Below are 16,147 nucleotides of genomic sequence, written 5' to 3'. Positions count from 1 at the left end.
ATATGCGTATTATCAAACTGGTAAACGTCTAAAACCTACATATCACTTCGGACTGACACGTTCCGAGCGGCGTAAAACACAATCCCCGCATTTTCACACTTGTTTTTGCTGTTGAATGGAACTAATGCCAGTGACCATTGTATCATATTGCCCCTACCGCGGGGGATGGCCAATTAGCATAGACGGATCCAGAGTATACGTTGTATAGGCAGTAAAACTGACTGAGACTGAGAGAGAGGATTTTGATATTTTGGACCCCTCCCTTTTAAAAATGCTGGGTCCGCCCTTGGTTATTTATGGGGGTGAATGAGTAAGTGGAGATCGTTTTATCATAATCATATGATCAGTAATCATAATCGCTCGTACAATGTCTGAGTTAGGCACAAACAATCCGCCAGCTAGGTCACTTATAACCATTCGATCCTCTTTACAAGTAATAGGCTTATACCTCAAGAAAGGTGTACTGAACGTTTCAGTTTGACAAGAGTCACTGATGACCACTCATTTCAACATCTGTAACTAAAACGAAAATGGTGCGGGAGGGGGGAGGGGAGATATAGGGATGTGACCAGCCCGAGGGCGCAGTTGACATGCATGGTGTCGGTGACTGAAAATGGATCCGTCAGTGGGTACCAGATCGTAGACTAACATCTAGTCTCTGAAATGAACATATTTGATAGAAATAAACAGTTGTTAAATTATAGTTATAAAATATAATAAAAAGGAGCCCAGAGAATTTCTTCATTGTCAGATACTGCAGTAATCTAGGCTTGCCAAACATTATAGACTTGCGTGGGCTGTATTGGATATATTTGTTTCAGGGTCTGTATGACAGACAAACCAGATCGTATTGCTGTGGTGACCATCCCCTTATCCGTCCATTGTTTAACATAAGTTGTCTATATATACTACTCAAAAGTAGTTTAAGAACACCACATTCTTTCATATTTCTAAAGTTAATTTGTCATATCGATTTTGCAAAGTCAAGACCTGTACCGTTTTCGCCGTCAAGTGTAGCTGCCGCTTTCGGCTAGTCAAGCTAAGGTACATCTTCCTGAGGCAAGAGCGTTCACTAGCCTTTTAATCAAAGTCTTGTTTCCGACTAGACTTTGAACAGGCTAGTGGACACGTTTGCCTAGGGTATCGTTTTCGCCATGTCAAACAGCTTGTTGGAAGGTTACTGAATATTTATAACTATAGAATTGATAAGGACTATGTACAGCTTTCCGGGCTGGACCATCTCTATACATTATTCAATGTTTACCAACCGGTCTGTTTATTAGTTTCTGTACACAAAGACATCTATATTTCCTTACCCCTTTTTTATACTTCATTTGTTACTTCTAATCAGATGTTGGCAGTACATTCACAAGCATAAACACATCTTTTAGCCACAGACTTCGTTTATGAATTATTAGATACTAGGCATTGGGTCAGTGCGTATTGAACAAAACAAATTGAACTGAAACTTAATTAACCAGGATAATTAAACTTTAATAACTTGAAACTCAATTACACGAATAAAGTGGTAATGGGGCCCATGTTCACCCCCGAATAATCAGCAGTTCATCCCACCAGTATAAAAACAGCTGTTACAAACAGCTGATCAACATATTTATAAATGGGAAGTCCCGTCTATGCCAAGTCATGTGACAATCACGTGATCTCAGTTTCAAAATGTCGGACAGCGAAGAAAGTGTACCGCCTTTGTCCAAAAAACAACGTGTATTCACTCAAGTGCAGAATGATGGATCTGGCGATGAAATGGTAATCGAATATTGATTATGACATAATTCAAAATGAGTTTCGTTTATTGAATTTTAAATCTATTTGTTTCTAGACTGCCTAGATCTTGTGACGTTCAATCTCCCGCGAAATTTTGAGCCATTTACAGAGCCATGTGTGAATTACATTTTGGTGCAGATTGATTCCTTAACTTTAAGAAAGCCTTATTTTGCCAATTGTTAATGAAGATCTAGTTCCTAATGCCCGAGTTGAATTTTGATGCGCAGTTATTGACTGTTAATATGTATATATCATTGACAATATAAATTACAGTACAACTAGCCTGGTATAGAAATCAAAACATCAGGATCACACTAAGCTGTGTTTATTTTCCGCTCTATACCATAATGGGTGCTAGCTGACCTGTAAGCCTGACTGTAATAAAAACAAAGTATAAGAGTTTAATCTATCTTCTGACGTGTCTGTAAAGCTCTTTAAAAACGCCCCTGAATTCCTGGTTCCATATAGCGACTGTGGAATGGAATGTATGTACGTATATGTATTTTATGAAACCGAAACCAATCAAGATTCGGCCTATAGTATTAGAAAGCCAGCTCAGTTAGGGGAGAGAAATGTGTTGTGTAATAAAAGATTTCATAAAAAAATGTGTTAGTCCAGCATGCGACATAATTAATGATCTTACTTACAGCTAACTAATTAAGTTTATGGGTTGGAAAAACATGTGTGACCTAGCTTATTGTGTGTCATTGTACCCAATAGAGCCTAGACATTGATCACAGGTGTAGGGTAATAAAGTGTTCTTGTTGCCACACCTGCCTTCCTATGGGAACACATAAACATTGTTAGGAGTGCAGAATGGTGCACCTGAAACTATTCATTCCTGTCTGTGTTAAAACAGGATGAGATATCAAGCACAACAAGCACCAAGGAAGAGGAGTCGTCGCGGAGTGACACACCCACGTTGGTGTCGCGAAGGATGGGGAGTATCGGGAGGATGAAGAAGGGATGGAAGAAGTGTAAGCTACAGTACAAGTGTACAAACTTCCTTAAGGTCAGTAGTGTCTCGTAGGGTGTGATGACTTATTCATCCTGAACATGGGATATTTATTCAGCAATGTTCTTCATTAGTATATAAGTCAAGGGCTTCTTGTCATTGCCCTAATGCTAAAAGTTAAAGTTATGGGGTCCCTAGATTCAAAGGCTATAGGACCCCCCTTCATTGAGAACACTGTCTGGTGATATGATGCATTACTGAATGCATTCTGCTGTTTAATCTTACCAAAGTGAAGGAATTCTTGAGTAGGATAGTGCATAAATGGTCCAGGATAGTGGACCAGCAATTGATACAATTATTAAAAAGTCAATTTTGCCAAATAAATGTCCTGAAAACTTCATTGATTTTTCAACAATTAAAGATATTGAATAATGTTATTGCTCCATTTGGAAGATCCATTACAATATGAATGAAGTATTTAGTTTCTTCCTTTAGTAATTTTGATATGGAGGACATTTGAGATGATGAAATTAAATTTGTAACTGTTTTCATTAATTACTCTAAATATTGTAAATATATGAACACTTCTTCCTCTCCAGGAAGACCATGGGCAGCCCATATTTGGTATTCAGGTGAACATGAATGTCCGCGATGGAGAGCCTGTCATGTTTGCCACGACTGGCTGCAATAGGGTAAGTAGTATCCAGGTTAGGGGCAGTGGGGTAGCCTGTCATGTTTGCCACGACTGGCTGTAATAGGGTAAGTAGTATCCAGGTTAGGGGCAGTGGGGTAGCGGGGTAGCCTGGTGTTTGCCACAACTGGTTGTAATAGGGTAAGTAGTATCCAGGTTAGGGGCACTGGGGTAGCCTGTCATGTTTGCCACGACTGGCTGTAATAGAGTAAGTAGTATCCAGGTTAAGGGCAGTGGGGTAGCCTTGTGTTTGCCACAACTGGTTGTAATAGTGTAAGTAGTATCCAGGTTAAGGGCAGTGGGGTAGCCTTGTGTTTGCCACAACTGGTTGTAATAGAGTAAGTAGTATCCAGGTTAGGGGCAGTGGGGAAGCCTGGTGTTTGCCACAGCTGGTTGTAATAGGGTAAGTAGTATCCAGGTTAGGGGCAGTGGGTAGCCTGGTGTTTGCCACGACTGGGACTGGCTGCAATAGGGTAAGTAGTATCCAGGTTAAGGGCAGTGGGTAGCCTGGTGTTAGCCACGACTGGTTGTAATAGGGTAAGTAGTATCCAGGTTAGGGGCAGTGGGGTAGCCTGGAGCTCAGTGATGGTAATGCCTATGTGGAATCACCCAAACACAGTTATTTAGATTTGTATTTTGGGATTCATATTGCATTGCGACACTTTCCTGGCAATGGATACCATGTAGCCTACCCACCATATCATACCTGTCTCATGTCTGTCTCATGTCTGTCTCATGTCTGGACCATGTCTGTACCATGTCTGTACCATGTCCAAATGAGCTTCACACGATGTTGACGATGAAGTTGTATTGTTGTATGGACTCGATCGCTAAGTGTCACTGAAGTAGTTCTCTTTAGCTTATTCTTGAACCTGATGGGCCTTGTCGCAGGAATATAAGGCCCATATTGTACAGAAATCGAGGGTCTGATTTTTCATTGATCCGTGACCCCTGGCATTGAAGCACTACTCTGCCATGTTGTATGCTGTATATTATTGTTGCATGTTGCAGGTCACCATATATGAATGTCTGGATAACGGCAAGGTGAAGGTCCTTCAGGCATACATAGATCCTGCAGTATCCTTCCCATAGGTCAAGATCGCTGGAGATCTATCAAACAATTAACTAGTTAACTAAAACTGGGAATTTCTAACCCTGAAAAACTTTATTCAGAAACAAGTGTCAAAGAGAATCACCTTGCATTGTATACTGCTTATTGTCCTCAGCACTAACCCAAATAATGGAAAAAGACTGGTTAAAAAAGGTCTTGCCCAAACTTCTCTTTACATCAGTTTCCATAGATTTTAGTGATAATGTGTATACTGTTTTAGCTGTCCATACCAGACCAAAACAATTTTGACTGACTTTTGGCTTAGGAGTAATTTGTGAAGAGAAACTTACCTAATGATACCTATAACATGAGCGCATTGCTTTGGGTGAGTGGGCAGATAATTTCACTGTCATGTAAGTTCAGTTGATGCAGTCAGTATAAAGTTTTCCTTGACTGTGAGAATGATGAAAACTTCTATTGCTGTGCCTGGTCCTATGATGAGGTGGGGCAGCCCCTGTTGGCGGCGGCCGGTCTGCGAGGGATCGTACGGATCATCAGCCCTCTTGCCATGCAGTGTATCAAGGTAGGCAAGGGGAGATAATTGGGATATTTTGTCACACAGAATCTGATTGGTTGTTCTGTCTGTGAGATATGCACTTATATCCTTTCAAGTTTGATATGGATATTCCTGTTGTCATTATCATTCCACGATAAACCAAACTAATTATTTGGCAAATGGTCCAGAAAGCTTCAACAAATATGCATAATATGGTTAAGTATTTTTTTACTTATTTGTAACAGATATTTCATATTAATAATTAATAATAGACCCGTGAAGATCCGGGGTAGAATAGGTCTTCAGGAACCCATGCTTGCTGTAAAAGGCGACTATGCTTGTCGTAAGAGGCGACTTATGGGATCAGATGGTCAGATTCGCTGACTTGGTTGATGCTTGTGAACGATCCCAATAGCGTGGATCGATGCTCATGATGTCAATCACTGGATTGTTTGGTCCAGATTTGATTATTCATAGACCACCATGATATAGCTGGAATATTGTTGAGTGCGGCATGAAACAACAAACAAAACAAAAAAATCATAATATTAATAGTCATTCATCTTATCAATATTATTAATAGCCTTTAATGGAATTTCTCAAAATGTTTACATTTTATGGATATCTCATCATACTGTTGTTTTTTTAAAACCAGGCAGGATTGAAATTGTGGTTCGTCAGATTGCTTTTTGTCCCGGGGTAGTGGTCGATATATTGGGTGTTTCCCTTAGTATAGGCCTGAGAGTTTGATTTAGTTCTAGGAAGTCCCATGGCTTGTCCTGCTTGTACACTGGAGAGCAATTTAATATTCTAGCTACCCCGTAACTCTGTTTCAGCACTTTATAGGCCACGGAAATGCAGTGAATGAATTGAAATTTCATCCTCGGGATCCCAACCTGCTGCTGTCTGTCAGTAAAGGTAGAACAATGAATACTGATTGTAATGCTTACAGTACCTTAGTGTTGATTACCTGTATAAAAGTTGAAAGTAAACATTGCTTTAACTATCTCAGGATTATGACAAAAAACCATTGTGCATGGTGTTTAATTTTATTTAATCTACACACAGTTTAGTTGTGTATTTGCTCATGACAACATTATGAAAGGTGATCACATCCATGAAATTTGTAAATAATAAGCGTGTACAACTTAAAGTGACAGTCAGTAATATTTCGGTTGTCTTAAAGCAGCCTATAAATAATCAAGTCTTGACCAGCCAAACCAGTGATTGAAAGCATGAGCAACGATCCACGCCTTTGAGTATGCAATCTTACTGCGAGCATGAGGCCTAACTTGACCCTGAATCCCCAAAAGGACGTTGAATAATGAGCACCTTGCCATCGCGTGTATATGCTGTTTGTAATGATCCCTCTTCATACGTTTCATAACAGCTGTTTCTGTTGCTCCTTGTCAGATCACACGCTACGTATCTGGAACATCAAGACTGACCTGTGTGTCATGATCCTGGGCGGGGTCGATGGACACCGAGACGAAGTGCTCAGTGCGGTCAGTACCTCATGTGTCATACCACTAGACAGCTGGGGACTAAACCTAGACCTGTAGACAGCTCTAGACCACTAGACAGCTGGGGACTAAATCTTGACCTGTAGACAGCTCTCGTCTTACTCTAGACCACTAGACAGCTGGCGACTAAATCTAGACCTGAAGACATCTCTAGACTTACTCTTCATCACTAGACAGCTTGGGACTAAACCTAGACCAGTAGACAGCTGGAGACTTACTCTAGAACACTAGACAGCTGGGGACTAAACCTACACCAGTATACATCTTGAGACTAACTCTAGACCACTAGACAGCTGGAGACTAAATCTACATCTCTAGATAGCTGGAGACTAAATCTAGACCACTAGACAGCTGGAGACTTACTCTAGAACTGTAGACAGCTGGAGACTAAATCTAGACCTGTTGACAGCTGGACACTAACTCTAGAACACTAGACAGCTGGGGACTAAACCTAGACCTGATCACAGCTGGAGACTTACTCTAGACCACTAGACAGCTTGAGACTAAATCTAGACCATTAGACAGCTGGAGACTAAATCTAGACCTGTAGACAGGTGGAGAGCTACTCTAGACCTGTGGACAGCTGGAGACTTACTTCAGACCACTAGACAGCTGGAGACTATATCTACATCTCTAGATAGCTGGAGACTAAATCTAGACCACTAGACAGCTGGAGACTAAATCTAGACCTGTAGACAGTGGGGAGCTACTCTAGACCCGGGACAGCAGGAGACTTACTTCAGACCACTAGACAGCTGGAGACTTACTTTTGACCAATAGACAGCTGGAGACTAAATCTAGACCTGTAAACAGGCGGAGACATGAAGCACAGATTCCCGATGCTCCCTGTAACATAGAGTAGTATAATGTACTTGACATCTAACTGCAGTGTTGAGGTGACAATACCTCTAACAGAATGTGTATCCTGTATCCACTCCAGGACTTCAACATAGACGGGTCCCGCATCGTGTCGTGTGGAATGGACCACTCCCTGAAGATGTGGAAGATTGACACAGAGATGTTCCGAGATGCAGTCCTGGCGTCCTACAATTACAACCCTGGAAAAAATAACTTGTGAGTCAAATGCCGTTTTGTTGTTTGGGCTCAGCAGGGTTAGATACAGACACATTTCCATCAGCTCTGTGACAATCCAGGTTACTATAGGTCTTCAGCAACCCATGCTTGTTGTAAGAGGACAGTGACGGGATCGGGTGGTCAGGCTCACTGACTTGGTTGCTGCATGTCATCGTATCCCAATTGCGTAGATCGATGATGCCAATCACTGGACTGTCTGGTTCAGACTTGATTATTTACAGACCGCTGTCATATAGCTGGAATATTGCTGGGTGCCTTTCTATAAGTCCTGAGACTTGTGAAAAATAGGAAGGTCTGCTTGTTTTCTCCCACTGTCATTGTTTTGTACCACCTGTGCCAATCTCTTTAAAATCAGGTCTTTTACTCCAATTCCATACCCCTCTCAGACCGTTATGGAAACAGTGAAAGATCTCAGTTCAATGTGATTGCACTCATTCGAAATAATATCTGGACTATTTGGATTTTCTCGTGACGTCTGTCTGTAATACATCAGTTCTGTGTTCTTATCTTCGCTCATCATGCACATTCCCGGACTCTCTCAGTCAATAAGTTTTGTTTCAACATGTTCAAACAAGGAAATCTCTTCCAGGCTTCCTTCATGTGTTTATTATTTCTATTTGTTTGTTATTTCTATATTCGGGGCGGTCGGGTAGCCTAGTGGTTAAAGCGTTCACTCATCATGCTGAAGACCCGGGTTCGATTCCCGACTTTGGTACAATGTGTGAAGTCCATTTCTGGTTTCCCCCGCCGTGATATTGCTGGAATATTGCTAAAAGTGGCGTAAATCCATGCTCACTCACTCACTCACTCACTATTTCTATATTCAACAGTTCTCTCCCCTTCGGACCCCCATTTTCATGTCCGAGCCCATCAAGAAACATGACTGAGAGTCCCCATGACTCACAGTTTGAAAGTCCCAAATAACATGTAAATCCCTGTAAAATATGACTTGTGTTTTGCAGACCATTCCCAACAGTCTCCAACCATTTCCCCGACTTCTCTACACGGGACATTCACCGGAACTATGTGGACTGTGTGAAGTGGCTCGGAAACTTTGTTCTTTCAAAGGTTGGTGTGACAGACTCCCTTGGTTTGGATTGGTCCCCTGTTATCTACGCTTATCATTGAAGTCCGTGAACATCATAGGCCCGTGAAAATCTGGGGTAGAATACGTCTTCAGCAACCCATTCTTACTGTAAGCGACTATGCTTGTCGTAAGAAGCGACTAAGGGGATCGGGTGGTCAGGCTCGCTGACTTGTTTGATGCATGTCATTGTATCCTAATTGCGTGGATCGATGCTCATGATGTCAATCACTGGATTATCTGGTCCAGACTCAATTATTTACAGAAAGCCGTCATATAACTGGAATATTGCTGAGTGAGTCATTGAACAAGGAAACAAACAATAAAACATTTGCAGCCTAAAATGGTGGATAGTATCTAGCTTGCTCAAGGTTTTCAGATGCTTGTTTGCTTGGTGCACACCACAGGCCATTGTCGCATTGCTTGATTATTTCTAGATCACAAGTGTCAGAAATACACTTTTCTGTATATTGTAAAGATATATAGGATGGTGCATTTCTGACACTTGTTGGCGCGATGGGCTAGGGTAGTGGTTAAAGTGTTTGTTCGTCGTGTGGAAGACTTGGTTCAGTTCCCGACATGGGTACAATGTATGAAGCCAATTTCTGGTGTCCTGTACAGTGATATTGCTGGAATATTGCTCAAAGTGGCATTAAACCATACTCCCTCACTCACTCTCACTTGTGTGATATGAATCGATGTAGACATATTTAAGCAATGACATAGGGGCCTGTAGTCCGGACGTGAGTTTTTACAAACTGTCTTGGAACAGCGGTAATAATGCTCGCTCATGAACACCTGGTGTCAGAATATCCAACTTACACTGACATACTTCTTGTCATGTTACATGCTTGCCGTAAAAGGTGACTATGCTTGTCGGAAATGGCGACTAACAGGATTGGGTGGTTAGGCTCGCTGACTTGGTTGATGCATGTCTTCGATCCCAATTGCGTGGATCGATGCTCATAATATCAATCACTGGGTTGTCTTGTCCAGACTCGGTTATTTACAGACCGCCGTCACATAGCTGTAATATTGCTGAGTCCGGCGTTAACCAACAAACCAACCAACCAAATCTTGTCATGTTAACAATGACACCATTCACAACTCTTGAATCGTTGAATACAAGACGGTGTCGATGCTATCAGTGTTGAAGGCCCCTGACTCAGTTATGGACCACGGGCTGCCTAGATGTAGCTGGAATATTGTTGACAGCAGCCATCTTCCTGAGGCAAGGGAGTTAACAGACTGTAAAAGTCCAGTTTCCACCCTTGTTGAACAAGGCTGGAATTTCTGGGCTCGATTGAATCGCCACCAGTGTCAGTTACGAGTTATGACCCTCCTATGTGGCTCCTATTGACCAATCAGATTCCACCTCTCATATCTCTTGCATTTGCTTCAAACAAAATGGCAGCGCCCAATCAAGACGATCTGATCGATAATCAAAACATATATTGTGATAAGACGGGTATTACCTCGTTAAGTGCACCTTGACTTAAAACATGGAAAAATTTGGAATATATTTGTTGGCGCCAAGTTGGTGGTACGTGTACATGTTTTGCAAATCCTGCAATCAACCGAAATCTGCATGTCAGTTTATGAACCAGATGTCAATTTCTTTACGCAAATTTGATTGGTCTATGCATAGACTTGTTAGTGCAACCAAAATATAACTCCATAATTCCAGCCTGGTTTGGCAAGGGTGGAAACTAGTCATTTAACTCCCTTGCCTTGGGAAGATGGACAGCAGCATTAAACATCATTCACCAGTTCAAAGTATTTTATCCCCCGCTTAATTCCCAAACCTTTCAGTCGTGTGAGAACAGCATCATCTGCTGGAAGCCTGCGAGTCTGGACTACACTGACACCAACATCAAGGCCTCTGACAACACCGTGTCCATCCTACACAGGTTCGAGTACAGGGAGTGTGAGATCTGGTACATGCGCTTCTGTCTCGACTACTTTCAGAAGGTGAGGGAGGACATACCATTTACTTGATGCTGTTTGCAGCATTTCTGAGCGAGAGGCTTAATATTGAAGTTCTTACATTCAAGTTAGGCATGAAACGATACATTGGTGCACTGGCACATCATACGTTTTCACATAACAATATGATACACGATACATTTTGTAATGTATTGATACAAGACGATACACTTGCTAAAATAAATTACATGTATTTACCAGTCATTTGAGGACCCCCAAGAGTTTTTGTCTTTCAAAATGTAAAATGTGTTGAAATTAGCGTTTCAAGTTCACTGCTAGAAATAGTCAGTACAAACATGTGTCTACCTGCTTGAACCTGCTCTGAAATATTTATAGTCAAGATGTTTATGTGAGATTGGACAAAACTATGCGAATCCCAATACATATCGTATTATGACCTATGTATCGAGACCTTCCTGTATCGTTTCACCCCTAATTCAAGAAAAATACCAATGACTTTGTCAATTTTATTTGAAATGTCTTGAGGGATTGAAGTTGTTGTAAATCAAGCATGCCTCGAGCAAGTGTTTTTGATAGCCTTGGCTACAACATAGGATTCAAAATGTCTGCCATAGCAAGATAGTTTTATTAAGATAAACATCCTTGGTGCTAACTTCTTCTTTTTCTGAAGGGGTGGTTGGGTAGCCTAGTGGTTAAAGCGTTCGCTCGTCACGCCGAAGACCAGGGTTCGATTCCCGACATGGGTATAATGTGTGAAGCCCATTACTGGTGTCCCCCACCGTGATATTGCTGGAATATTGCTAAAAGGGGCGTAAAACCATCCTCACTCACTCTTTTTTTCAGAACAGATTGGTCATAGTGTTTCCAGAAGAAGTCTTGAGATAGGAAATAGCTTAATATGTTAATAGTGCAGTGTTGTGAAAAGTTGGTTGAAATGCGAGTATTTGTTTTGTAGATAATGGCGTTGGGAAACCAGGTGGGAAAGATCTTTGTGTGGGACCTGGATGTTGAAGACCCAACGCTATGCAGGTGAGCTATCTGTCTGCTGATGGAAGGCTATGTTATTCTCCCCTGTGGAGATTGCAGGTTAGAAAAGGATCCCAAGCTATCCTGGTCGTAAGATGTGACTTGATGCATTGGGAGTTAAGATCGTGACTTGGTTGGTAGCATGTCATTCTACCCTGACACAGTTGTTGCTCATAATATCAATCACTGGTTTGTCTGGACCAGACTTCATTATTTTCAGGCTGCCATCTCATAGCTGGAATAGCGCTTAGCATTTTAGCCAACAGGCTGGGGTCAAAATATGTCGTACATATCTGTACCACATCCGGTTATAAGGTACACGTATTGTCTTAATTGAGAAAGTAAATAAAGATGGAGACATGTATTTAAACTTAATAAGTTTTTGGTGATAAAGTTATAGCCACACCCTGTTTTTTATTGCCTCCCTCAAGTACATGTTACATTTTTTCATGACACCCCCTCCTCTCTGTATATTAAATTACCAGTTTCTATATTACTAAGTAATTTTCAAATATATTACCCTCACCCTCATTCCCCCCCCCCCCCCCCCCCCCCCCCCCCCCCTCCCCTCCCCTCACACCCAGCCACCCCATTCCATTATATATTACCAGTCCGTTACAATGTATGACCTTTCTTTGTGCTGTTCATGCTATCAACCCCTGGTTTATCTTGCCCATACTTGATTATACACATTCTGCTAGGATATAACTGCAATATTGTAACATCACTCACTCCGGCATCAGTTGTATACACAGACCATTTCTTTTTCAGATTTACAAAATTGTCTCATGCGAAGTGTACTGTCGCCATACGTCAAACAGCCCTCTCAAAAGATGGAAACATCCTATTGGCTGTCACTGATGATGGAATGATGTGGAGGTGGGACAGAATCAAGTGAATAGCCAATCAAAGCTGCTTATACCAAAGGGAGACCACTCTGGATCAACACATCAAGTTGCCAAGCAACCATGAAAGAGAAGACATACTGATACAAAACTATTGAACATAGGTTAATGTGTTCTACCATGAATCATGGCTAATAATCTTAGTGCATTGGAAACAAATCTTTGGCAATGCAGGCTTACAATTGTTGATAGTAAGAATTTGGAAAATGAATGTTGCTTAGACATGGTTAAAGAGGGACCAGAGCAGGGTCAATTCGGTTGTGTTAAAGTTGATTCAGTCATTTAAAACCTGATATTCTTTGCAGGAAAACTAGTACTTTTAAACATGGCATGAAAGGTTAACTGGTATGAAAGAATTGGGTGGTCCTTAAAGTTTTGTTAGGGCTAAAAAAATCAAAGAATTGGTTCTCAGGCAATGGCTTTTGAAAATATTGGTGGGGGGGGGGGGCTTTTTTTTAAAACTAGTATGCTACCAAATAAACAGCCTCCCTACAATAACATTTTCCTTGATAAGTAAAATACTGGAATACAGAATTTGACTACCGTTGGCCGGCAATGAGCTTTGATTTTATCTCACATGGCGAAAACATTATCTTGGGCACACAAGACAAAGATGCATGTCAACTGACATGTACTGACATGTACTGAAGTATGCCAGTTCGTCCTATTATTACAATATCTGGCTTTAAAAGTGTTCATTGTGTATCTGGACATACGTTTGTAATCCATATTATTACTTTTCTCCATGGTTTCGAGCATTAGTTGTTCGAGATACACAGTTTGAATTTGTAAATCATCATGTCGAGGGATGTTTTATCGTAAATTTCATTGACTAGATTTGCAAACGGCAAAGAAGCACACAGACTCCTATTGCCGCCATGATCATTATATGAGGTGTGCAGTAAAGCAGTGCACATGTAAAGGGAAGTAACTGCCTGCTGCATTGGATCGCAACTGTGCCTGAGAACCAAGACTTATTTGTTTTAGCCTTAGTGGTATATACTAAGCTACCACTAAGTTTTATTAAAACATTTCCTTGAGTTTCATCAGATCCAGGTCCCCCTGTATTATATGTGTGGGATCAGAGCGAACCTGTGGGAAAGTAGAGAGAACAACTTTGTTTTTGATGTGTCGGTGCTGAAGACGATTGTCTGGGGTGTTGTTTTATATGCCATCATGACCTGTGCAGAATCTCAGGACTTGCATCTGTACAAACTCATTTTTGAACACATTGTTTTCAGATCATTTTAAAGATATTTTTATCAAATAAGGCCATTATTTTGTTTGTTTGTTGGATCATGGAGCTGACCTTAATCCGTTATGAAAATATACAATAATCAAATTAAACACCTTTTTTTTCGTCATCAAGACACACACCAGAATATTTTTGTAATGCACTTTTTTATATTAAAAAATGATCAAATAAATGCTGAATTGGATATTCATGTTACCAAATCATCATTCACAACTGATTCTTTGCACAAGAAATCTAGCGTTCTGTCCCTTGTCCTTGATACACTGTCTTGGCCAAAGTTAACTGCCTTAATTTTCAGAGAAAAGCAAACATTTCCACACTTAATAAGTTTAGAAGTCAAAGGTATGTAAGTTGAGTCTGAAGTCCATTTCTTTCCTCCTCTGACTTGAAACAGCTGTGATCCAACTACATCATAATTGATGACCTTTTCTCATTACATCTGACTGCAACCTTTGCTGAATACAATGTCTGTGTCAATTGTCATTGTATGTGTCATTTCTGAAATAATTGGCATTTCGACACAAACAAATATGATCATTACACCTTGAAAATATTGGAGGTGGATGTACTTTAAAATATGAATTTGTATTAAGCCAGAAAATATTGATGTATTATGAGGTTCACTGTTGATAGTTGAACACCTGTCCAACCAACCTTTTGCAACATTAATGCCCCAAATTATAAAATATTCACGTTCTGCCGTCATCATACAGTAGAAAGCACCTGTCCTGGTGTTAGTGGACATCCTCGACCAACTTCTCGAGGCAAGAGAGTTAACTGACATTAAAAGTCCAGTTTCCACCCTTGCTGAACTAGGCTTGAATTCCTGGGCGCCACCAGTGGCTATTACATGTACCAGTTATGTCCGTTCTAAGCCTCTCCTATTGACCAATCAGATCCCCCCTCTCGTGTAACTTGCATTTGCTTCAAACAAAATGGCAGCGCCCAGTCTATACAATCAGATTAATCATCAAAATCTATTTAGTGATAAAACGGGTCTTCCATCACAAAATGCATCAACTCAAGTGAGCACCTTGAATAAAAACATGAAAGGGATTTGGTATATATCTGCTGACGAGTTAGTGGTGCACATGCTTTGCAAATCCTGCAATCGACCAAAATCTGCACGACAGTTTACGAACCGGATTTTGGTTTCATTGCGCGATTCTGATTGGACTATGCATAGACTTGTTAGTCCAGCCGAAATGCAACTCCATAATACCAGCCTAGTTCGGCAAGGGTGGAAACTACTTTTATAGTCAGTTAACTCTCTTGTCTCAGGAAGATGTCCCTCAACAGAATAACAAATGTCACACAGTGTATATATTTGTACATACATGAAGCTCTTGCTTGTTTTTAGTGTCATACAAGTCATTCATTTCTTTGTTGGTGCCTGGAACTAAACTGCCTGTACCACATACCCTAAGTCCATTAATGTCCTATAAAAAAACATGCTCGGGTTGAATCTACCCTGGCTTGACCAAAGCACCAAAAGAAATAATTGCCTGTCTGGTCAATTGTAAGGAATAAATAAATATTTTTAAAAACTTATGCAAGTGCCTTTGATAAGAATAAATTCTTCCTCAATTCAACCTCAGCTGTTCAAACCTTCAGACTAAATATATCCTGCCACTCAGTCAAGGATTTTCGGAATGTCCCAGATAGTTTATGTCCAGGCTTTCAACTGATTTCATTACATGAACATGTCGTGCCTTGTATTTGATGACAATAAAAGGGCACAACCATCTGCAAGAAAGTATTTTGTTTCAATTTTGGGATAGAAGACATGGATGCCAGTTTGGAAGTTGTTTTTCACCCAACTGTGATCTTTCTGAAGAACATTAAGAAGTATGACATCCATGGGCGGATACAGAGCGGGGGTGCGCACCCCCCCTTTTCGAAAAAAATCTTTATTTCTGTATAAATTACCACCAAAGACAAAAAATAGATCTTAATTGTGCACCCCCCTTTTAAAAAAAGCTGTATCCGCCCATGACATCTTACATCATTAGTGCAAGCCCCGTGAGGATTCCGGGTGGGAATTGGTCCTCAGGAACCTACCGGTATGCTGGTCATAAGTAACGACCAAATGGTTCAGGTGGTCAGGCTTGGTGACTTAGTTGATGGATTGTTGTTCACAATATCAATCAGTGGATTAGTTGCAGGCTGCCATCATATAGGTGGAATGTTACTGAGTGTGGCGTGAAACCAATTCACTCCGTGTTGTCTTCAATAATATTATATTGCATATTAACGTTCTGCTACATTCACATC

General features: G+C 40.8%; 1 protein-coding gene across 1 annotated transcript; it reads left to right on the top strand.

Annotated features, from left to right (window-relative positions):
• Window positions 1–1,659: 1,659 nt before the first annotated feature.
• On the top strand, window positions 1,660–15,625 carry LOC124141430 (polycomb protein EED-like). Its single transcript, XM_046509437.2, has 12 exons — window positions 1,660–1,767; window positions 2,645–2,797; window positions 3,340–3,432; window positions 4,443–4,508; window positions 4,943–5,065; window positions 5,875–5,956; window positions 6,452–6,543; window positions 7,502–7,635; window positions 8,619–8,724; window positions 10,553–10,711; window positions 11,643–11,716; window positions 12,485–15,625. Exons 1-12 carry the CDS (start codon window positions 1,678–1,680, stop codon window positions 12,609–12,611), a joined length of 1,299 nt encoding a protein of 432 aa, XP_046365393.1. The 5' UTR covers window positions 1,660–1,677; the 3' UTR covers window positions 12,612–15,625.
• The last annotated feature ends 522 nt before the right edge of the window (window positions 15,626–16,147 follow it).

This window comes from Haliotis rufescens, unplaced genomic scaffold (genome assembly GCF_023055435.1).
Source record: "Haliotis rufescens isolate VD_foot unplaced genomic scaffold, xgHalRufe1.0.p SCAF_26, whole genome shotgun sequence".
NCBI lineage: Eukaryota > Metazoa > Mollusca > Gastropoda > Lepetellida > Haliotidae > Haliotis > Haliotis rufescens.
Note: the sequence above shows the minus strand (reverse complement) of the source record. Positions and strands in the feature narration are given on the sequence as shown.

Excerpts from the sequence above, each read along its gene's own strand:
- LOC124141430 (XM_046509437.2), top strand. The coding sequence starts at position 1,678 with ATGTCGGACAGCGAAGAAAGTGTACCGCCTTTGTCCAAAAAACAACGT. Across the intron at positions 5,957-6,451 it reads GCTGCTGTCTGTCAGTAAAG|ATCACACGCTACGTATCTGG; the intron begins GTAGAACAATGA and ends GCTCCTTGTCAG. Across the intron at positions 6,544-7,501 it reads GAGACGAAGTGCTCAGTGCG|GACTTCAACATAGACGGGTC; the intron begins GTCAGTACCTCA and ends TATCCACTCCAG.